Source organism: Drosophila miranda, chromosome XR, assembly GCF_003369915.1.
Source record: "Drosophila miranda strain MSH22 chromosome XR, D.miranda_PacBio2.1, whole genome shotgun sequence".
Taxonomy (NCBI): Eukaryota; Metazoa; Arthropoda; class Insecta; order Diptera; family Drosophilidae; genus Drosophila; species Drosophila miranda.
The window spans coordinates 36,263,620-36,288,510 of record NC_046674.1 but is presented as its reverse complement, the minus strand read 5'-3'; the positions used below and the strand labels follow the sequence as shown (position 1 = coordinate 36,288,510).

Sequence of the window (24,891 nt, the reverse complement as noted above, 5' to 3'; positions counted from 1 at the left end):
GCTTCGCCCCACTCAAATGTTTGTCCCTTTTTTAATAGGTCTTGTAGTGCTTTTGCTCGTTCGGTGTACGATGGTACGAATCTGCGGTACCAAGATGCCAGGCCCAAAAAACTGTGCAGCTGTTTTAGTGTAGTTGGTGCGGCGAGTTCTTTAATGGCCGCCACTTTATCTGGGTCTGTGTGTATTCCTTCCTCGCTCACCATGTGTCCTAGGTATTTCAGTTTCTTTTGGAAAAAGTGGCATTTTGCTGCGTTAATGCGGAGGTTTGCTGTCCTTAGCCGTTCAAATACCGTCAGTAGTTTTTGCATGTGTTCTACTTTCGTCCGCCCAATTACGATTATGACGTCTAGGTATGCGAAAGCGAATGGTTCCATGTCTCTTTGGAACGTAGCAGGTGCTGTTGCGAGTCCGAATGGCATGACCTTCCATTGGTACAATCCTCGCCCAGGAGCTGTAAAGGCTGTGTAGTGTCGGTTCTGTTTTTCCATTGGGATTTGCCAATACCCTGACTTTAAATCGAGCGTGCTAATGTATTTAGCCTCTTTAAGCTGATTTAGAATAAAGTCCATCCGTGGTAATGGGTAGGCATCCTTCTCTGTTTTTTCGTTTAACAGTCGGTAGTCCACGCAGGCTCTCCAATCTCCAGCTTTCTTTTTTATGAGGACAATCGGTGAGCTGTACGGGCTGTGTGATGGTTCTATTAGATCTTGCTTTATGAGTTCGCTGATCTCTTTGTTGATGATTTCCATTTGCGCTGGATTTCTTGGGTAATACCGCTGTTTGACTGGTCTGTCATCTTTTAGGAATATCCCATGTTTCGTAATATTGCTCACTCCTTCCAGAGTGTCGGATTTCTGTACCTCCGTTATAATCCATTTTTCGATCTCCTTGTCCGTTGGCTCTGTTACCGAATTTCTTGCGCTTTCCTCTCTTCTCTTTCGGTTTGGTTTCCCGTTGAAGTTTATTGTGGCTTCTCCGCACGTCATTGATGTGCCATTCCTAGTTGGGGGTGTCTGGTACCCCTGTCATTATTAGGAACGATTGTGTGGTTTCTTTTCCCCCTAGTTATACTGTTATTTGGAGTCTTTGTGCTGTTCTCCGGGTGCTTCCATCCGCAAGCCTGATTAATCTATTTACCACTCCTACGATGCCTTCTCCTTTTAGTTTATCGGCCGCCTTGTCGTTTATCATGCATCTTGTTGCCCCTGTGCCGATGATTACGTCCATAAGTTTCGACCCAATCCTGGCCCGTCCTAAAAGTTGGTTCTTGTTAAATATTAATTGTGTGATGTCCCGCTCAGCTGGTTTTGGGTCACAGGAGTTTCGTGGGCTTGTCCTGTGCCCTGTGTGTTTTCCGGTCGTTTTCTGCAGCAGTCTATTATGCGTACTCCTTGTTTGTTGCAGGTCCAGCAGTACAGTACGGGTTCCCTGTTGCATGTTCGGGCCTCATGCCCATAGTTTCCACATCTTCGGCATTTCCTTTGTCGGTATTGCGTCCTTTGCCATGATGGCTGGTCGTTTTGTTGGTTGTTCCCTTGGCGACCTGCGACTTTGGAGAGTCCTGCATCTGTCTCTATCTTTTCGAATTCCTCTGCGATGATCATAAATTCTGCCAGTGCTTGGAATTCTCTTCTCTTCACGTATAGTTTTAGAGGCAGCCGGCAGTTCTGGTATATTATTTCCAGTTTTTCCTGGTCTGTGTAGATTCCGAACCTCATTAACCTTGGACTCCTCCTTATCTCTTGGACATAGTCTCGAACTGGTTCTGTTTTCGCTTGTTTTCGTTCTGCCACTTGCTTTGCTAGCTCCTCCTGGTGTCTGGGAATATGAAGTTCTCCTTTAATCCGACCTTTGCTTCCTCCCATGATGTGACTGGCGCTGGTTTTGTGTGCCACCAGTCTACTGCGCTTTCCTCCAGGATAATTGGCATAGCGAATACGAGGTGGTCCGCTTCTATCCTGTAGGTTTCTGCCAATTCCTCCATCCTGCTCAGGAATTCTAGTAGCCCTCCCTTTCCTGTAAAGAACAAGCCCCACTTGCGTATTTTTTCTATTATCGCTACTGCTTCTGGTGATCCCTTCTTTATCTGTTTCGGGAATAGCGAATTCTTCCTGCCTGTCCTGGTCTCCCCCTGATCTCTTCCATTGTTGGTTTTTGTGGTACTTCTTTTGGCGAGTGTTGCCTTGGGCTCTTTGTTCGCGGGCTTTTAACTCGTGTTTGGTTATTTGCTAGTTGTTCTTGCCTCTCACGAATATGTATTGGGAGGTATGTTCTCTCCGAGAATTGTAGTAGCAATAGTTTTGTACTTTCAGTTTCTTTGCTTGGTTTATCCATTGTTTTGCCATCTTGACCTTTGAGATTATGCTTCTTATGCTACCACAACCTGCTCGGGCGCCACTGTGACGGCGCTTCGGCCGGGGTATGCTTGTCGCGCCGGGTTCCACAGAAATTTGTTTGATCTCTGGGTGTGGTAGCTGAAAGAGAGTCTCGTGGTTCAAGAATAAGGCGGGGCTTGAGCGGTAAAGCTTGAGCTTGTTCTTAAAAGGTACAAAGTTTGGTAGGTGCGCGGGTTTTTCTTCTGGCTCTTCCTTCGGGGTGGCCGCATGTGGCGGATGGTTGCGTGCGGGTCCTGGTGGCCTTCCGGTCGGTGTCGGTCGAGGTCGCGGAGGTTTAATGCGCTCCGAGGAGAATAAATGTTGCGGAGGTCGAATGCGCTCCGAGGCGAATAAATGTTGCGGAAGTCTAATGCGCTCCGAGGAGAATAGATGTTGCGGAGGTCGAATGCGCTCCGAGGAAAAGAAATGTTGCGGAGGTCTAATGCGCTCCGAGGAGAATTGATGTTGCGGAGGTCCAATGCGCTCCGAAGAGAATAAATGTTGCGGAGGTCGAATGCGCTCCGAAGGAGGATGGGAGGATCGCTGGGGCTGCTGGTGGCTGCTACTGATGCTTACCTCTCTACTGGCCGGAGCCGAACTGATGCTCATCGCTCTGGCGGAGCCCCTTTTATTTCCGAAAACCAGTTGATCCGTACGGCATGTCCCTAGCGCGTTGTGCTGATGTGTCTCTATCGCGTTTGTACTGATCGGCTGATAGTGTGCGCGTTGGTGCCTGGGTGATGGTCACACTTGGAGCGGCCAGCTGTGGGTGTGACCGTGGGTGGCTGTGCTACGGGCCCATTGGTGGTGATCATCTGTGGTTGGTTTTTTATGTTTTTGTGTTTTCTTTCTTGTTTGTTTATTTATACTTATTTATTTGTATCCAGGTCTTCAGGTCTTCAAGTATTGTCTCTTATGTTCTACTTATTCTACTAATACTTATAGCTTAGTCTTCATGGCTTGTCTTGGTGTTTCTAGTGTATTTGTTGTGGTGTTTGTGGCGCCGGCGCTTGGTCTTCCTGGAGCTGGGCGTCACAAGCGGTCAGAGCTTATGTACGTTGCGCTTAAATAATCCAGTCTTGGTCCTGAGTGTTACAACCCGAACTGCACCATCAGCTCCTGGGTGTAACTCTGCAACTCTACCCAGCAGCCATTGTCCGGGCGGAGCGTTTTCTTTCGCAATAAGGACCAAAGTACCAAGTTGAATGTTGTTGGCTACAGTGTTCCACTTTGTCCGCTTCTGCAGCAACGTCAAATATTCCGACGACCAGCGGTGCCAGAACATGTGGTGTACCATTGCGTTTCCATTGGTTGCTCATGGACAGTTTCAGCAGTGCGTCGTATACTGGTTCTACTAACGCGTTCAGGGGTCGGCCAACCAAGAAATGACCGGGAGTTAGCGCCTCGAAGTCATTCGGTTCCGATGACAAGGGATGCAGAGGTCTCGAATTCATCACCGCTTCTACTTGTGTGATGGCAGTCGCAAGATCTTCGTAGTTTAGTGCTGTGCTGTTGGTGCATTTCACAAGCAGCTGTTTGGCCACCTTCACGGCACTCTCCCATAATCCTCCAAAGTGAGGGGAGCGTGGGGGGATGAAGTGAAACCTGACTCCTCGCTGGCTGCATTCGTCGTCAATGAGCTTCTGACTTGGCGAGTCGAAAGCTCTGTTGAGCTCTCGTGACGCACCTACAAAATTGGTGGCGTTGTCGCAATATAGGTCAGAACTCAATCCACGTCTTGCAAAGAACCATTTTAGCGCCGCGATGAACGCATTTGAGGTTAAGTCCGACACGATCTCTATATGGCAGGCCTTTGTTGCGAAGCATACAAATATGCACAGATACACCTTTACTGGGCGTTTTCCTCGCATGTGAAAGTGCATCCATATTGGCCCAGTAAAGTCCAGTCCAGCGCGCTCGAAGGGGTAGATATAGCCTCGCACTCGGCTAGCTGGCAGCGCTCCCATCAACTGTGTTGCAGCGAGCGGCCGACGACGAAAGCATGGTATGCAGCCACGGATCACCCTGCGGGCAAGTTTCCTGCAATTGATTACCCAATATCTCTGTCGCAAAAAAGCGTATAGCGATTGTGCTCCGGCATGTTAATTCTTTCTATGTGTGAGTTCAACAAGCGCCTCTACCACTTTATGGTTGCTCGGCATTAAGATGGGATGCCTTGCGTCAAATGGCAATAATAGTTCTTCCCTCTTCCTCTTGTAAAAACGGGCTTAAACTCTGAATTCTCGCTGATTTTATTACCTTTCCCTCTTTAAGCTTAATGAATTCCTCGTGCAAGCTAGACTGCTGCACATTATACCAATATAGCGCAATCCGCCCTCCATTTCAGCTTCAGTAAGGTTGCCTGCTTAATTTGAGTTCGATCTCAACGATATTTTACGCCAGCGAAAAATATAGCTAAAAACTCGCTGCAATTTGAGGAAATCATTTGCAAATTTGCATCTCCCCACGACATCTAACTTCTCATTACTTTCTACCTTACCAACTGTCAGCGAGAACTTATATTTCCTCTCCTCCGGCACTGTTTGTATATCCTCACTCCAATTAAATTTGGTCCAGTCATCTGCTGCGTCCATTAAAAATTCTGGACCGTTCCACCACATCGTTGACTTGCTCAATTCGGTTACCAATAATCCCCTAGATACAATATCTACAGGGTTTGATTTTGTGTCGACCATGAACCAATCCTGTACACGTTTGAGCCACCCTGTTGGCAACGAAGGTGGTCCATCGACTAACATGTGACGACAGCCAATTTAACACAATTGTGGAATCCGTGAAATAGTTAACCTTATCTAACAAAATAAAAAACCAAGAAAGCTAAAAGCAAAAGAAGAATTTCTTACCGCCAGAGCACCAGGAAGAACTAACAAGGAACCTACACAGAAAACGAAAATTTGGAGCCGAAACTGCTGACTTATTATTATACGTAAACCGACGGAAATTCCCTTGCGGAAATTACTGCATAGCCGAGGAATTGGAAGCATTAAAATGAGAGCCCCAGATCTCACATCTAATGAAGTAATTTTTTTGATACAAAGCAAAAGCATTAAGGGCCGCTCCTAAACTGCAGTCGATTTTGATGAAATTTGGGGATCGTAATAATTGACAGAGATTGAAAATATAATCTATGCGAATATCTGAGATAAAGAAATACCAAAATACTCTTCTTGGGAACATTTTAGTCTTGTTTGGACAAAGTTTTATTATTATTTTTATTTGGCTCTTACTTCAGCATTTAGCACGATAATTGCATTGTCGCTAAACAGAAAAATCTTGTTGTGGTTATTAAACATCAATTTTTATTAGTCTTAGTTTGCAGCGAGATTTGTTAAGAAATCGCTGTTAACTTGTTTTCTATCGGGTAAAAAAATGACCTAATTTAATTATTTCGGACCACTCAAAAAGTAAACTTTCTTAAATTACCATAGGCTCTTAATGTGTTGAAGTTTGAGATGCTTAAATTACTTATTACAGTGAATAAGCATCATTCAAGATGTATGTATGTTTTTTTAGTCAGTTATATTTTCACCGGAGCAATTGGTGGTGGAGGCTAAACATAAGGCCGCATAACATTCCTGATTGAAAATCAAACCAAAGTTCATCCTCTTCTTCCCGCTCTACTTTTACCCATCCAAAAAATTAGCTTATTCTCTTTTCAGAATTATAAATAGAGTCCTACTCATGAAGCTCTGCACTCTCCTCCTGTGGTTTAGCATATTCAACCCATCTTATTGTATTGCCGAGAAATGGCCCAAAACCGATATCTTCATCCCCGAAGTTTAAGCAGGTCTTAAGCAGGTCTCAAACGTTTAGAAATGACTGTTCGTCTCCACGTGGAGGAGGCGCTTTGATTGCAGTGGACTCCAACTTCACATTTCTCTATCCAAGTCAACAAGACCTGGAATTACTGTGTGTAACATTAAATCTTCCCGGTTTTTCTATCCTCATTTGTTCCAGTCCCACCTGATCGATAGGTGGCTAGGGCTGAGGGCGACGCGCCATCTAGCGGAAGTCCAGGGAGGCTTGATGGTGTATGGGGACATCGGGGGGAGCTGGAGCCGTACTGGGGATATAAGTAATAGAATAGGATTAGTTATATGTATTAGTAAGGGAAAAGGGGATAAATAGGAGTGAAAATATTAGAAAACGTGGATTGGATTATGGAAATCGTGGAGCGTGGACGGAAGAGTAACGTCGAAATTTGAAATTTTTTGCTGAAAACAGAAAGTTTGAAGGGAGTACAGAAAAAGCGGGCGAGAACATAGGTTGTAATGCAGAAAATTTTGCTCACAGCCGGCAAGGAATATAGCCACCAGAACCGGGCCAGAAGGTTTCCTGGAGAGGAACACTGGAGCTCGAGAAAGTCGACTGCAGAGAAGAAGACTGTCCAACGTGAACCTGAGTGAGTTCGTTCCAATTGCGCGTGTGTGAGCCAAGTAGCGCGGGACGTGTGAAGGGGGAGGGTGAAAGAGGACGATTTAGCTGCCAGGGCGATTCTAGCCACACCGCACGATCGTTGCATCGCCTTCCAGTGCGTGCCACACGTTTGGTCTCATTCACCACGTAAAAACCCGAAACCCTATTCACACACACACACGCGTACACGTATACACGGACCTATATAAATTTAGGGCTGACCGGCTACCGCCAGCGATCGCCCACGTCGTTTGAACTTAAAGAAAAAAAACATAATCCGCACTCCAAACACCGTTCCACATTAAATGTTATTTTGTTCCGTGTGTTGTCCTTTATTTAGTATTTAGTATTAGCTTAAACCGTTTAACGTAAAATCTTGGCCATTGAAAAAAATATGTAAAAACACCAACACCTTTCACGAACCTAAATCTGCGATCAGCTGTTCAGTTCCAGAAGATTAACCCTTAGTGGGTGACGCGGGGGTCCCATCAGTCCACCGTATTTGGTCGAGCGATTTGTGGAAAAATATTGTTTATTGTTTATGTCCCGGGGACCCTTAACAAGAGCTCTTGGTAGTTTAAGTCTCCGTAGGGGCCCGAGTTAAATTAACTCCCGTAAAACTGGATCCACTCATCTGAACATATTCCATTACGTATGGGTGAGGGTATCCCTGTTGGTTGAACGAAATTTCAGCAGTTATTTCCTTGTTTGCCTTTGTGTCGAACGTTTTGGTGTTTCTTTGTGGTTAGTGATAATTTTGAGTATAGCTATTTATTAAGGAGAAAGATGAAATTGTCAATTTATAATTATTAAAGCTTGGATATATACTGAAGCATGATGCAGTAAATTTAAAATAGAGGGAGGGCGCGTGGCGTAAGCCATGGATTAGGCCAGCCGTTACCGTTCCAGCAGAGGGTGGCCAAAATGAACGTTGTGTTTGGTCACAGGTAGGGCGGGCGCGCGAAGTGATAACACCCAAGCTTCACCCACTTGATAGCCGTCTGTTTATGATTTTCTTTGTCTTTAGGTTGTTGTTAGTTTTGATGTCCCGAGAAGTAGTATGTCTCCTTTTTTGTCTACATTTGGCGGGCAAGGGGAACTACCCAGCCCTGGGGTCGACAGCTAGCCGGCATTGCCCTCTGGGAAACAAGCCAAGTGTAACAAATGGGTTTTTTCGAATTCGCATGCATCTGGACTGACGCAGGTTCGGGTGGTATTACAACAAATGTCACTCGGGCTGGTAAAGGCAGATGCGGGGAATGAAAAAAAAAAAAAATTTTGTGGAGAAGACGACAGCTCGCGAAGTGCAGTTTAGCTGTCCCGGCAGAAGTCGCTGCTGCAGGCTTAAGGTGAGCGTAAAGCTGGTCCTTAATGGCGCGGGGTGATTGATGCTAGGGATGGATAGACGGAGGCAGTTAACGGAAATATAAAATATGTGATAGGGACTTACAAATTACAGTTGAACATTTTGTCGCTATTCCATGTCGCAAGTGAACGTAAGTCACTGCCATTCAACAAAAAAATGGACAAGGAGTTTGCGACGGACACATTGCCTGGTGGACTGTGATATCGAATAAATCTGTGATGGAATGTGATATTGGAATAAGTTAGAGTAAGTCATGTAGGTAAATGTTCATTGTAGTTTCGCACCTGCTTGTTTAAAACAAAGCCGCCTTCGTGTTTTTGAACCTGTTGTCTGTCGGCCGAGAGGTGGTGAGGAGTAGGTGGCCCGGGAGTCGTAAAGACAACCCGCGATGCATCTGGATGGATGGATGACAGGAACAAATCACAAGCAAAGTGAGCTCATGCACCGTGAGGCTTCTCGTTTATCGGCCATCGCTTAGAACGATGACTAGAGTAGATGACAGGCCACACAAAGGTGATGTTCGTAATTGTAGGATATCCGTAGGGCGACTGTCAAGTGGAGCGCAGACACTGGAGCGGTTACTGGTCCCGGCTAGTCACGTGTCCCCCTCTTAATGAATCTTGTAAGAAGAAGAAGAACTGTTAAGAATTTTTGTTGTTAGGTTTTGTGTTGGGTGGAATGTGTTTGAAGTTTGAGGGTCTTAGGTGTCGATCGAATATACATGTATGTTATTATTTATTTATTTATTCAAATATTTAATTGCATATATCTCGTTAACGGCGCTAGTTGGCGCAATATTTATAGCGGTATTTATTGATTTATTTATCGGAGTATTTATTGGTCCGAAGCGTGGTGTTATTTATTCTTACTACTTTTTTCTTTGGGTATTTATTTCTTTATTTATATATATTATCTTAGTTTAGGAGTTTCCCTTTATTTTTTTGTAATATTGGTGTTGCTCGGTGCAGATGCCACAAGAAGGGGGTAGTCGACAGTATCATACGCGATCACGCGTAAACAAAACAGTGGACCAGATAGGAGAAGTGTCAGGGGCGATGTTTGATCAAAATCGGGAGGAACTTGGAGCTGTGGGTGGGTTGCCAAGAACACCGGTCCAGGCCAGGTCAGAAGAATGGCCAATGTCCGATCCTACACCCACGCTTGCTTCCGAACTGGCATCAGCAGTCAACGTATCGTTGGCCCAGGCTCATGCGACACACAGGGCAGCGAACACTGACTCGATTAGTCGGGTGTTGCAGGAGTTGCGTTAGGGGTTTATCGAGATGATGCACCAGATGATGACAGCTGCAGCAACAGAAGGAACCGCAGCGGGAGGAGGTTCACCACGAGCAGGAGTATCGAGGAGCAATCCCGAAAAGGAAGCCGTCTAGCACGACTGATGCGCCGATTCCGCCACCAAAACCATTTTTGGCTCGCTCGGGGCGAGGTGGTATTGGTCCGGAACCGTCTTCAGGAGTAGGACCGACCGCATCCAGTGAGCAGCATCAACGGGGTGGGCATCAAGCGCGAAATTGGCGAGACCCGATAGCACTCAGACACTCGGGTCAGGGTCGTGGCGAGGGTAGGAGAGCTGGTGGGATTCCTCGAGAAGATCCGCATCCAAATCCCCCGGGTTATAGACCTTGGCCACGGTGGGGCCGAGTCGAAAAATGGGACGTGACGTTCGACGGAGACAGCAACAAAATGACAGTCGAGGATTTTGTGTTCCGAATTGAATTCCTACAAGCCCAATGCCGCTGTCCGTGGGATGAAGTTCTAAAGGGATTTCATCCCCTGGTTACAGGAAACGCGCGGGAATGGTACTGGCAGTACATCCGTGATCATGGCGGTGGTGTTTGGCAGGAACTAAGGGGCGACTTAATTGCTCGTTTCCGAGGCACGGCGTCCGAGTTCGACCGCATGAGAGAACTGCGAGAAAGAATGCAGCGGTCAAACGAGAGTGTGGAAGACTTTTTCCATGTCATGAGAAAGCTCGCGTCGAGGTTGGAGATGCCACCACCTAAAAAGGAGATGGTAAAAATCGTCAAAAAGGCACTCACAGATGAGATAGCGAGTTTCGTCTACGGATTACGGGTTTATTCCTTAGACCAACTGCGGGATGAGTGCGTGGAAATAGAGGCACATCTGAAGAGGTAGGCTCGATCTTCGTGGCGAGGAGCACCCAAAGCCACAAACTATGGTCGCGGGGCGAATGCGAACGTCAGCGAGGTCGCGCAGGATCGGTCGATTGGCGATGAAGAGGCAGAGGTCATTGAGGAAGCGCAAGTGACACAGCGTGTTCCACAGAAGTTGATTTGCTGGAACTGCGGGCAGACCGATCATGGCTTTAGGGACTGTATGGCATCGGAGAGGCGAATTTTCTGCTACTGGTGTGGAAAGCCCGATGCATATTGTCCAACCTGTCCGAATTGCGCGGGAAACGTGAAGAGGGGTGCGATCCAAGCAGGCGAATCACGCTCACAGAAGGGGCCTGCGCAGAGAATTTAGAATAAAATAAAAATGAATTAGATAGACGTAATTTGCATGCTAGGTTAAGGAACTTATCATATGAAGAGCGCTTAAGAAATTATTTAGAAACCAGAAATAGAATATTTTCTGAACTACGAGTGGATGGTATGCGAGCACTGTCGGTGCGGGTGAGAAAGGCGAGATCCCGGTTTAAGCAAAGGCGAGCGATGAGGAGGCAGGTGATTGCTTCAGTAAAGCGTTGTTGCAAGAAAGACCCGAGAGTTTTCGCAGAAATCTCGATAATGGGCGAGTCCGTGCGAGGCCTGTTGGATTCAGGCGCTACACACAGCATGCTAGGGTGTAATGGTTAGGAATTCCTGGAGAAGCTGGGTGTGGAGGCTCGTCGATATTCTTCTATAGTGAAGGTAGCGAATGGGGAAGATCGCGCAATCGTTGGCCGAGTGAAATACCGGTGAAATACAAGGGAGAGGTAAAAAGATTAACGTTTTTCGTATGCCCTTTCTTGGAACAGGAAATTTATTTGGGGGTAGACTTTTGGAGGGTATTCTCATTGGCTCCTGAGGTGATGGGAGAAGGTCCAGTAGGGCATCTCACAGATTACTGGAAGAAGTGCTGGCTGATCAAGTCGCTCACTATGTGGAAGGCCCGGAGAAGGAGATAGTGCAGGAAGAATGGGAGTTGTCAGAAGAGAAAAAGGCAGCCTTGGATCAGGTGAAGGCAGAGTTTCTGATTTTCAAAGCCGTAGGCCTGGGGAGGACGTCGAGAGAGACTCACAAAATTCAGTTGGTGGAGAAGGCCGAGCCTATGAAGGATCGACATTACCCGCTGTCGCCAGCGATGCAGGAAGTGGTGTGTGGTGAGGTGGACAAAATGTTGGCTTTGGGATTCATCGAGTACAGTGATAGTCCGTGGAGCAACCGTACCACCGTGGTGCGAAGGCCGGGCAAAAATCGTTTCTGTCTCGATGCCCGAAAGCTCAACAAAGTAACCATCAAGGACGCTTACCCACTTCCTAGCATCGAGGGGATTTTGTCGCGTCTCGATCAGACGATATATATCTCCAGCGTCGACTTAAAATTCGCTTTTTGGCAAATCGAGCTGGACGAGCAGAGTCGACCATATACGGCGTTCACGGTGCCGGGACGGCCTCTTTACCAGTTCCGTATGATGCCCTTTGGCCTCTGCAACGCCGCACAACGCCTATGTAGACTGGTCGATAAGGTGATTCCGGTTGAGATGCGTTCAAACGTCTATGCGTATCTCGACGACTTGCTGATTATAGCTGAGAACTTCCAAACGCACGTGAAGGTTCTGCGACAGGTTGCCGAGCGTCTACGAGAAGCAAATTCAACGATAGGGCTGAGCAAATCTAATTTTTGCTATAAAAACATTAAATACCTGGGATTTATAGTGGGAGGAGGAGCGCTGAAGATGGATCCGGATCGTGTGTCGGCCATTTTGCGCATTCCCGAGCCGCGATCTGTTCGAGAATTGCGTAGTTTCCTGGGAACTGCGGGCTGGAACCGGCGCTTTATAAAGAACTATGCTGAGAAGGCCGCTCCGCTCACTGACGCCCTGAAAAAATCGGGAAATGGAAAGATTGTCGGAGGAGGCAAAACGAGCCATAGGGGAGTTAAAAGCTGCACTCACCTCGGCACCAGTCCTGGTACACGCGGATTTCAAGCGGCACTTCTACATACAGTGCGACGCTTTACATTATGGGGTAGGAGCCGTACTCTTCCAACGGGATGACGAGCAGAACGAGAGGCCCATAGCGTTTTTTTCTGCCAAACTTAATTGCCACCAAAAAAACTACTCGGTGACAGAGAAGGAGTGTCTGGCAGCCCTCATGGCGATCCTTAAGTTCCGTCCGTACGTAGAGCTTATGCCGTTTACAGTCATAACTGACCACGCCAGTCTCAAATGGCTCATGACCATGAAGAACCTGGATGGTCGCTTAGCTCGTTGGTCCCTTCAACTGCAGGCCTTCGATTTCGGCATAGAACACCGGAAAGGAGCGGACAATGTAGTGGCAGATACATTGTCGCGCAGTATTGAAGAGCTGGAAGTGGATCCGAGTAGTATCCTGGGTTTTGAAACGGTGGAGTTTGAATCTGGAGAATATCAGGAGTTAAGGAAGGAAATAACAGAGAACCAAGACCGCTTACCTGATCTCCAGATTGTTGACGGCATGATATTCAAGCGCATGCGCTTTGAACGATTGGATGATCAACTGGAGGGCGCCGTCTGGAAATTGTGGGTTCCGAGTTCGCTGACGGCCGCGTTCATAGACAAAGCACATTCGGAAAAGAAGACAGCGCACGGAGGAATCGCGAAAACCTTGCATTTATTGCGTAGGCAGTTTTACTGGCCGAACATGGCGATAGAGGTGCGGGATTATATCCGACGGTGCACCGTGTGCAAGGAGTCGAAAGCGCCGAATTATCGGATGCAGGTCGGGATGGGGCAAGAGCGCCCGTTCCAAAAACTTTATATTGATTTTTTGGGCAAATATCCGCGGTCAAAGAACGGTCAGGCGTGGATATTTATTGTAGTTGACCAGTTCTCTAAGTTCACATTCCTAAAGACCATGACCAAGGCCACAGCAAAGGAAGTTGTAAGATTCCTCGTTCACGAGGTGTTTTACAAGTTTGGAGTGCCGGAGATGATTCACTCGGACAATGGGGCTCAGTTCGTCTCGAAAACTTTTAAGGAGATGACCGATGCATTCGGAGTCACTCATATGAGGACGCCAGTGTATTCTCCGCAGAGTAATGCAGCCGAACGCGTGAATCGCACAGTACTCAGCGCGATTCGGGCGTATCTGGAAGACGATCACCGGGACTGGGATGTGCATCTGCCGGAGATAGAACTGGCTATAAGGAACTCGGTTCACGAGGCGACAGGCGTAACACCATTCTTTGCAGTCTTCGGGCAGCAAATGTATTTGCATGGGTCATGCTAAAAGCTGGCAAAGCGACTGCGGTCAATCGGCGAGCATGACATATCGCTGCTGGAGGGTCAGGACAAGCGACAACTGATCCACGAGAGGATTCGCGCTAGTTTACATCAGGCATACGAGCGTAGTAGGGTAAGGTACAACCAGCGAGCTCGGGTGTTTTACGCGAGGCCGGGACAAGAGGTATTCCGCCGAAATTTTGTCCTTAGTGACTTCGGAAAAGGCTTTAATGCCAAGTTCGCGCGCAAATTCATCCGATGCCGGGTAGTGAAGCCAGTAGGAGAGAACGCGTATGCTCTGGAGGACCTTAACGGCCGTCCCATAGGAGTGTACCACGCCAAAGACCTGAGAATGTAGTGAGGTGTGGGTGTGGCCTACGTTGGGCGCGGCAGAAGAATGCAGGGCACGCCGGCGTGTGCTCAATAGTGTTCCGGAATCCGGTGGGCATGCCCACGCATATGTTGTCCCTCCTGGGACTGACGACATACTCGTGGTGGTGTTCCAGTCCCACCTGATCGATAGGTGGCCAGGGCTGAGGGCGACGCGCCATCTAGCGGAAGTCCAGAGAGGCTCGATGGTGTATGGGGACATCGGGGGGAGCTGGAGCCGTACTGGGGATATAAGTAATAGAATAGGATTAGTTATATGTATTAGTAAGGGAAAAGGGGATAAATAGGAGTGAAAATATTAGAAAACGTGGATTGGATTATGGAAATCGTGGAGCGTAGACGGAAGAGTAACGTCGAAATTTGATCGCGATCGCCCACGTCGTTTGAACTTAAAGAAAAAAACATAATCCGCACTCCAAACACCGTTCCACATTAAATGTTATTTTGTTCCGTGTGTTGTCCTTTATTTAGTATTTAGTATTAGCTTAAACCGTTTAACGTAAAATCTTGGCCATTGAAAAAAATATGTAAAAACACCAACACCTTTCACGAACCTAAATCTGCGATCAGCTGTTCAGTTCCAGAAGATTAACCCTTAGTGGGTGACGCGGGGGTCCCATCAGTACACCGTATTTGGTCGAGCGATTTGTGGAAAAATATTGTTTATTGTTTATGTCCCGGGGACCCTTAACAAGAGCTCTTGGTAGTTTAAGTCTCCGTAGGGGCCCGAGTTAAATTAACTCCCGTAAAACTGGATCCACTCATCTGAACATATTCCATTACGTATGGGTGAGGGTATGCCTGTTGGTTGAACGAAATTTCAGCAGTTATTTCCTTGTTTGCCTTTGTGTCGAACGTTTTGGTGTTTCTTTGTGGTTAGTGATAATTTTGAGTATAGCTATTTATTAAGGAGAAAGATGAAATTGTCAATTTATAATTATTAAAGCTTGGATATATACTGAAGCATGATGCAGTAAATTTAAAATAGAGGGAGGGCGCGTGGCGTAAGCCATGGATTAGGCCAGCCGTTACCGTTCCAGCAGAGGGTGGCCAAAATGAACGTTGTGTTTGGTCACAGGTAGGGCGGGCGCGCGAAGTGATAACACCCAAGCTTCACCCACTTGATAGCCGTCTGTTTATGATTTTCTTTGTCTTTAGGTTGTTGTTAGTTTTGATGTCCCGAGAAGTAGTATGTCTCCTTTTTTGTCTACATTTCGCGGGCAAGGGGTCGACAGCTAGCCGGCATTGCCCTCTGGGAAACAAGCCAAGTGTATCACAATATACGAGCAGCACATGTCCGATATAAAAGTCGTCTAAATCAGATATGGACTTAGACGAGTCTAACAACTTTTTTCTTATGTGAGGAAATCACTTTACTGACGTCTTAATTGATCAGTCACTATCTCAAATTAACTATTGGAAAAATTCCTTCGGACTATATCTTGATCTGTACTTTGTCTCGGATCCGACCATAGTGTTGTTAACCCTAGCCCATCCGCTCACTATACCTGAAGACTCCTGCCATCCTATTCTGAAGTGTCGGTCGATATTGTATCAATTGTATGGGAGTGGGTGGGTAGGCTATCTGAAAGTGTTCGCTGCTTTCGTAAAGCCGAAAAAGCTTAATAACTCAAAAACATGATACATGAAACCTGATACATGTTGCATAATACATTGTGCTGGTGAAGGTGCCCATTATGAAAATCTATTACATACATCACAAATTTTAAAGATCGGAAAATATCGAAAATGTAGGACCATATCCAGCTGATTCTGATTACTTTGATTGATTTGATTATTATGATATGACGAACTGCACCATCAGCTCCTGGCTGTAACTCTGCAACTCTTCCCAGCAGCCATTGTCCGGGCGGAGCGTTGTCTTCCGCAATAAGGACCAGTGTACCAAGTTGAATGTTGTTGGCTACAGTGCTCCACTTTGTCCGCTTCTTCGAACAACACGTTCAGGGGTCGACCAACCAAGAAATGACCAGGAGTTAGCGCCTCGAAGTCATTCGGGTCCGATGACAAGGGATGCAGAGGTCTCGAATTCATCACCGCTTCTAATTGTGTGATGGCAGTTGCAAGATCTTCGTAGTTTAGTGCTGTGCTGTTGGGGCATTTCACAAGCAGCTGCTTGGCCACCTTCACGGCACTCTCCCATAATCCTCCAAAGTGAGGGGAGCGTGGGGGGCTGAAGTGAAACCTGACTCCTCGCTGGCTGCATTCGTCGTCAATGAGCTTCTGACTTGGCGAGTCGAAAGCTCTGTTGAGCTCTCGTGACGCACCTACAAAATTGGTGGCGTTGTCGCAATATAGGTCAGAACTCAATCCACGTCTTGCAAAGAACCATTTTAGCGCCGCGATGAACGCATTTGAGGTTAAGTCCGACACGATCTCTATATGGCAGGCCTTTGTTGCGAAGCATACAAATATGCACAGATACACCTTTACTGGGCGTTTTCCTCGCATGTGAAAGTGCATCCATATTGGCCCAGTAAAGTCCAGTCCAGCGCGCTCGAAGGGGTAGATATAGCCTCGCACTCGGCTAGCTGGCAGCGCTCCCATCAACTGTGTTGCAGCGAGCGGCCGACGACGAAAGCATGGTATGCAGCCACGGATCACCCTGCGGGCAAGTTTCCTGCAATTGATTACCCAATATCTCTGTCGCAAAAAAGCGTTTAGCGATTGTGCTCCGGCATGTTAATTCTTTCTATGTGTGAGTTCAACAAGCGCCTCTACCACTTTATGGTTGCTCGGCATTAAGATGGGATGCCTTGTGTCAAATGGCAATTCGGCATTGGACAACCTTCCGCCGACTCGAATAATAGTTATTCCCTCTTCCTCTTGTAAAAACGGGCTTAAACTCTGAATTCTCGCTGATTGTATCACCTTTCCCTCTTTAAGCTTAATGAATTCCTCGTGCAAGCTCAACTGCTGCACATTATACACAATATAGCGCAATAAGGTTGCCTGCTTAATTTGAGTTTGATCTCAACGATATTCTACGCCAGCGAAAAATATAGCTAAAAACTCGCTGCAATTTGAGGAAATCATTTGCAAATTTGCATCTCCCCACGACATCTAACTTCTCATTACTTTCTACCTTACCAACTGTCAGCGAGAACTTACATTTCTTCTCCACCGGCACTGTTTGTATTTCCTCACTCCAATTAAATTTGGTCCAGTCATCTGCTGCGTCCATTAAAAATTCTGGACCGTTCCATCACATCGTTGACTTGCTCAATTCAATTACCAATAATCCCCTAGATACAATATCTGCAGGGTTTGATTTTGTGTCGACCTTGAACCAATCCTGTACACGTGTGAGCTCTTGTATTTGAGCCACCCTGTTAGCAACGAAGTTGGTCCATCGACTAGCATGTGACGACAGCCAATTTAACACAATTGTGGAATCCGTGAAATTGTTAACCTTCTGTACCGGCATGTGAAGACAGGCGCATACCTTTGCCATTAGCTTGGCCACTAACAATACCCCTTGTAACTCTAAGCGTGGCAATGATGTTACCCTAACTGGGGCTGCTTTGGACTTGGCCGTTACCAGTCGCACCGAAATTCTTCCCCCTTCATCCCTAACACGAGCATAAATTACGCCGCCGTAAGCTCTGTTGGATGTGTCAGAGAAACCAAACAGTTGCAAAGTGCAATGAAATGAAAATTTGTAAATTAGTTTCAGTTCTTCTCTATTTCGAAGCCATTGAGTTGCGTAGCTTGCTGGTAACTCCTCGTCCCAATCCTGCTTTAGAAGCCAAAGTTACTGAAACAAAATCTTGCCCAAGATCAGCAAGGGACTCAAGAACCCTAACGGATCAAACACCTGAGCCCATTCGGACAGCACTGATCGCTTCGTGACGATTGCGGAAACCTTTATGTTAAAGCAGAATTTGAATTTGTCCTCTAGACTTGACCAATATATCCGCAAAGTTTTAGCTACGTCCTCTGTTTTTAGCATCAGGGGCTCAAGGCTGGTGTTGTTGTCCATTCCTTGATAATTGCCGCGCCATTTGTGCAGCTCGAACTTTCCTAGCCCTAGTAATTCGGTCACTTGTTTTTGTCTTGGACGTTGACATGCAATGACTGCATCTTTCAAGAGGCGATGCAATTACTGCACCGTCAAGTGGCCTGTCTGAAACTAGCAGAAGGCTGTTAGCGATTAGACTAATATTCGAGGAAAATTAGCACTAAAGTTACTAAGAGAACTAGGCATGCATTCAAAATACAAATACCAATCTAAAAATACTAATTACTAGAAAGGTGTGTACGGATTAGTAATTTAATAAGAGGAAGAGAATAAGTGGTGGATATAATATGGTAGAGGGAATTATATTCCTAGTTTAAGACCGTAAACTGTTCATGCAAGGAATAATTAGATTTACAAAGTGGAAGAAACAACGGTATACAACTCCTAGTGAGTCTAATAGGAATCGTGAAGTTTATGCGGCTCAACAGAAATTGGCGGAGCAAATGGTGTCAAATTGAGTTGGGGAGATGCTTATCTTAAACGAGGCTATCTCCCCGGCATAAGAGAAGTTAAATTTCTTCACCTTTAAACCCACGGATTTTATTTTGCTTTGAATAAAAGAAATTACATCGTTAGATGTGAGGTCAGGGGCTAGCCGTGAAACAAAAACTTGTCGTTTAGTCACCTCAGGCCTAGTACCTGTGGTGGCAATATCCGGAGGTCCTGATTTTCTGATCACTGGTGGCGAACTTGCGGACACCACGGATACGGACGCTGCAGACGTACTTGCCTGCACGTTCTCCGAGGCGATGAATTCGGCTACCGAATGTGCATCGCCAGCAGCTGTCGTTGCCCTTGGAGTGGCAAACGAGATCAACTGTTGCACACTTGGAGTGGTCGAAGTCAGTTTTTCGGTTTTAGGTTTTGATATGTACGGTTTCTTAATCGGGGGAAGCAAGAAGAATCAATGGACAGGGTGAATAGTTTAAGCAAAGGTCCACACAGAGCCTCGGCGCAGTACCTGAGTACACAACCTGGAACCCCGTCTGGACCCGGTGAAAACACCGGCTTAACTAGTCGAAGATCATGAAGTAGGGAACATTCATTTAACAAGGGACTGTATGGGTACGGATGACCAGAGTAGCTTTCCTCAGAATAGGTGGCTTGGAAGAATTGGTCAAAAAGATCGGCAATTGCCTGATCATTATTTGCCGACGTATTACAAAATGATAGCGAGGATGGGTGTGCGGACATTCTACGCTTACTTGTTACAAAGCAGTAAAACTGTTTGGGGTCCTGAGAAAAACGTATCCTGCATCGATAGGTAGTAGATAGGTAGTTCTTATAGCATTGTGCATTAAGAACTGTAAAGTTTGACCGAGCTATTACATAGCGAGAGTGAGAAGTAGGAGAACCCACTTCATGAAATTTTGTATAAAGTCTTGGTTTTGAGTTTTTAAGGCTGGATAACTCTTTGGTAAGCCAAGGGGGTTTTCCAGATCTAATCGGACAAGAAAGCGGGACACAAGAATCAAAAAATGTGCCAAGACCACCAAAAGTACAAAGCGGACCAATCAAAACCCCTAATTAGATTATTAAGCTTCGTAAACTCGGCTTTACGAAAGCAACGGACACGTTCCGGTGGCCTTCTCGACCGATCCAATACAGTCGGTCCTATATCTAGCGACATGTCGAAAGTAGGATGGTAGGCATCTTCAGGTATAGTGAGCGGCAGGGCTCGGGTTAACAACACTAAGGTCGGATCCTATACAAAGCACAGATTAAGCAATCGACGCGATTTTTCACATGATTGACTTGAGACAGGGACAGGTCAAGCAACCCATCAACAAAGTCATTTCGTGACATGGGCACTAGGTTACTAGACTCGTTTACCGAAGACCAAACAGTTCCTGGCAAGTTGAAGTCACCAAGAACTATCATATGATCTTTATCTGATAGCGAGGAAGAAACAGCAGTTAAATGGACAAATGCTGCTCATAAATAGAGATATCCGAAGAATGTGAAATGAATGTAGTGAAAGCGGGAAGAATCAGTTTTACACACAGGAATTTCAGTTCCGGTTAAACCTGGACTGTGAAGTGTTCCGACGTGAAGATAGAGTCCACTGAAATCAGAGCCCCTCCTGCACGTCGAGACGAACGGTCCTTTCTAAAAGTTGTGTACCGACCTGCCAAAACCTCGGAACTAAGAATGTCTGGCTTTAACCAGGTTTCAGTAAACACAATAACGTGGGAAGCAAATGCAACACTATCCCGGAAAAGAATGCTGAGCTTACTACGCAAGCCTCTTACATTCTGATAGGTTACTAAAAGAGAAGTTAGTTTTTTGGATAGGTGGAAGCAAGACGGGAAGTTGAGGAAGATGAAGTTGAGGTTGAGGGTGGCACACTGGAAAGATTTGGAAGGGATATGGGGGGGCCTATTCTTCTTCTTAGCCTTAAACTCCTTCACCACCAAATGCTCCGGCCAAAATTTGGCGGAGCAAATGGTGTCAAATTGAGTTGGGGAGATGCTTATCTTAAGCGAGGCTATCTCCCTGGCATAAGAGAAGTTAAATTTCTCCACCTTTAAAGCCACGGCTTTTATTTTGCTTTGAATAAAAGCAATTACATCATTAGATGTGAGGTCAGGGGCCAGCCGTGAAACAAAAACTTGTCGTTTTGGTGGGACTCCCACCAGTGGTTTAGTCACCACAGGCCTAGTACCTGTGGTGGCAATATCCGGAGGTCCGGAACGTCTATTTACTGGTGGGATCGGGATAGACGGGACAACTAGCGAACTTGCGGACACCACGGACACGGACGCTGCAGACGTACTTGGCTGCACATTCTCCGAGGCGATGAATTCGGCTACCGAATCTGCATCGCCAGCAGCTGTCGTTGCCCTTGGAGTGGCAAACGAGATCAACTGCTGCACACTTGGAGTGGTCGGAGTCAGTTTTTCGGCGGCGCACGGCTGAGTGACGGTTGGCAATTGCAGATCCCGCGGAGTGACCTTTTTACGCCTCGGAGACTCATTCAGCAGTTTTAAACCGCTAAACTGAGCCTCCATGGCTAGGAGCCGATCGTATTGGTTTTTAAAACCAACGGTCAGCTCCTTAAAGCCACTCCGCGTCTGCCTCATGAAAGCCACCATGTCTTTCTCCACCGCACGGCATGCCTCGCAACTGTAATGCAAGCCATTACGTTTGGCTATAGCATCACTCACGAGGCCAGAATATCCAGCGCATTTTGCGTGCACTACGCTGTCGCTGTCCCCTGCAGAGCCAGCAGGGGAAATTCGGCTGATCGTGGGTGATCTGCTTCTTACAGCTTTTTTTGGCACAGACCACAGCGTATTCCATTTTATTATTTATTTATTTACTATTATTTGCAAAACAAATTGGTATCAGACCAATGTGCCAGACAACGCTCAAAGCGGAATTGGTAAAAAAAGAGAGCAGAGTGGAGAGCGGTTATAGCGAGAGCTACTAAGCAGAGAGCGCTATTGCTCAGAAAGTTTAAGGAGCGAGAGAGAAAGAACAGTTATTGAAGTTGAGGTGATAGCGAGAGAGTAATAAAACAACAAAAGCTACCAGACGAGAGCTCACTGCAACAACACAAACACAAGCACAAGCCGACGCCAAAAAATAAAAAGTTAAATAATGTTTTAACACAAATCAAAAGGCATGCACTCGCGTAAATGAATAGGTTTCCAGATTGCTGTCTGGTTAGAAAGTATAATTAGAATTTAGTTAGGAAAACACCGGCTGTTTATTCAAAACAAAAGGAAAAAATGCGGAGCGCAAAACAAAAACACGTCTGATCACTACGAAATATAATCGGAAGCGGCACGGTGGTTGTACATCCGGGGAAATACGTGTCGAGCAGAATGTGTAGGGACTCCTCACTGGAGTTGTTCCACGTATCATCATTCTTTTTGAGGTAACCTACCGAAGGGGTAGTTTTTGAGAGAACTTTCCGGAGTCTTGCGGCCTCCGACGTTTCCTCGATTTCGAAGCAAAATTTTTGCCAGGAGGCTCTTTTAGCCTTCCTCGTTTCTTTTTTGTATAGTGCTAGACTGGTTTTATAGTCTGCCCAGTGAGTATCCTCAGCTTTAGAAAAATGTATTCTATAGCGCTGCCAGGTATTTGCTTACAGACGAGTTTAGCAGCTATCTTGTTATTTATATATATTGCAACGCCCCCGGCATGCCCTACACGATCAGATCGAAACACATTGTACCCGCTACATTCAATTAACGAGTCACTTATGTCAGGAACAAACCAAGTTTCTGAAACACATATATCATCCACACCTGAATCCACGAACATATGTCTAAATTTTTAAATTTTTTTCGGCAAGCTTTGTGCATTAATATGGCAGATTTGTAGACCCGATTTTTGCTTCACCAATTGTCCATTTCAAATGAGTTTTATCAAAACTAAGAATGACAGTATGGTAAGAGAAGTCATGGGCCCACTTAGTAATAGTATATAGGACAACGGTTAGATTAGGGATACTTAAGGCTAACATAAAAAACTTACTAATATTTTTTTATTGACGAAACGAATAATTCCCGCCTCCTGCTGCAAGTCCCTCGGTTTCGGCTTGCATCTCTCGCAGTTCCTGTATTTTGAGAACTTCCCGGAGCTCGCTTTCTTGGCGGACTTTTGTGTGAACAGTACCCCTGCGCGTAAACACAGACTGCAGCTGTCGATGCTTCTTCATTTTTAAAGCTTCTTTAAAAATCTGGTAGTTTTCTTTTGTAAGCTGCTCGTTGATATAAGTTAATTTTATCCTTATTGGAAGGACAAAATAAAAGATTATTTTTATTCGGTTCAAGTTAGCGAAGTGCTTTTATTGAATATCAGAATGCGACTGCTTTAATCTAGAATTATAATTCTTAAAGAAACCTATCGATGATCGCGGCAGAGGAACTTCGGCAGTGGCCGAATTGCTGGGGTCATCAGAATTATTGTAGGCGGCGACGTCGGTGGCGACAGCGGAGTTGTAGTCATTGACCGGCAATAGGAAATCAATGTTGCTGGTCGATGTTGGGGGTAAAGAACAGCGGAGTCATCATAATTGCATTGTCGACATTATCGCAGTCGCGACGTCGAAGACGGGGTGGGGGCGACGGTTTCTCGTGAAGTGCTGACTTGAAGTGGAACGCATAAGCACTTCCAGAAATACAATGTTTCGGTTCTTGACTTAGGCAGAAAATGGTTTTTACTTTTTGTGTAAATTGTGACAGAATTATTTATTTATTTATTTGTCCTCAAATGAATTTTAGAAATATGGTATGTTATTAAATTCAAGATTTTGGTTTGTGTTTGTTGATATCTTTGCATCAGTTTTGATTTTGATGTCTGGTATCTCTGGAGAAATGTTGAGTATCACTTTTTGTGGTTTTCGACACACATGTGATATTATGATCAGTATTATTGCAATTGTAAATAGCGTAACAAGAGTTATACTATTTATGGAGGAGTGAGTTTGATGGAAGTTTACATGTTTCGTATTGTTGATGTGAAGTTCGTCGAGTGCTTTGAGCGAAAGTATTTGTATGCGTTTTTCTTGCAATGGGCCTACTTGTACCATTGGAGTTTGTGGTTTGGTTATAGTTTTCTGAATGTTTGTAAATTTATTTTCATTAATGCTTGTTGTATCGTTCCAGTACTTTAGTAAGTACGTGCCCCTTAGTTTTTCATAACCGTTTTGCCATTTTATTGTTCCGTTGAAGTTATTTAGGAGTAGTGAGTCGGAATCTATTTCTTCTATAGGTTCGATGTGTTCTGCATTGCTGTAATTACACGAGGAATCATTCCCTAACATAAATCTACTAATACATTTATTGTGGTTTAAGTTGATTAAATTTTTTGTTTTGCAAATTTTTACGTTATTGTAGTCTTTACATGGTTTACTAATTCCATAAGTGTTTAATTCGTTAATAAATATTTCTTGGAAAGGTAAAATAACAATGAGGTTTTTTCGGAAGACGGGTCGAATAATGATATCTTTATAGATTTATTTTTCTAAGTTAGGGATCTTAATAATATAGACTAGTGTAATTTTATTATATAAAATTGAGACGTCTGCAAATTCAAGCATTTCTTCTATTGAATTGAGTGGGGTTAGTATTTCCTTAAAGTTTTCTTTAATTATCTCTATTTCATTTTCGTTAAGAAGGAATGTGTTTACTTTATTTATTTTTTGGCCCATTGAATTGCACATTTTACATTGGTTAGCTCTTCTTTTATAAGTTGGGTTTGAATTTGTAAACTAATGGCTATTTCGTTGCTGAATGCATTGTCTTTTTTTATTGTATTCAAAAGTCTATTATTAATTTCTGAAAGTTTGTTTATTCGTTCCTCAAATTGTGTATTTATTACTATTTGCTTATTATAATTTGAAATTATATCTGTTCGGGCGAAGCCCGACTGTAAATTTTGTACCATCTTTCTATTGCCTATCAATTCACTTCTTTCCATTTTGGTCATTATACTAAACTAACGTAACGTAAGCGTAGCTTTATCTATGCTCGCTCAGCAATATGCTCTCATTTAATCATCTATTCTTTATCTATGCTCGCTCTTGTTATCTTTTCTTTCCTATGCCGTCGCTAAGCCGTCATCAGCTGCACCTGCTCTGGCAGTTACCGCTTGATATTGTTGGAGAACAGACCATTTTTGTCCCCAATCTATTACTTTGGCTCGAGATCGCCTCGCTTGCCTCATTCAAGTGTATCACTCTCTAATACTATTGTAAAAGGTTCTGGCATCTACGGCCACCCTCAACACATAAATCACCTATAATAAAATTTATAACGTTTCTGAAATTATTAATTTGTGAAATTCTTGAACAATTATAGTCAGCGAAAAAGCTTGTTGTC

At 45.1% G+C, this 24,891-nt stretch overlaps 1 protein-coding gene across 1 annotated transcript; it reads right to left on the bottom strand.

Moving 5' to 3' along the window:
• Positions 1-11,882: 11,882 nt before the first annotated feature.
• On the bottom strand, positions 11,883-12,462 carry LOC117186145. The gene is made up of 2 exons (XM_033386322.1): positions 12,067-12,462; positions 11,883-12,000 (listed from the first exon to the last, which is right to left on the bottom strand). The coding sequence occupies exons 1-2, from the start codon at positions 12,292-12,294 to the stop codon at positions 11,911-11,913; spliced, it is 318 nt and encodes a 105-aa protein (XP_033242213.1). The 5' UTR covers positions 12,295-12,462; the 3' UTR covers positions 11,883-11,910.
• Positions 12,463-24,891: the final 12,429 nt, after the last annotated feature.

Excerpts from the sequence above, each read along its gene's own strand:
- LOC117186145 (XM_033386322.1), bottom strand. The coding sequence starts at position 12,294 with ATGGCTCGTTTTGCCTCCTCCGACAATCTTTCCATTTCCCGATTTTTT. Across the intron at positions 12,001-12,066 it reads CCTCCCACTATAAATCCCAG|ACGCTCGGCAACCTGTCGCA; the intron begins GTATTTAATGTT and ends TGCTTCTCGTAG.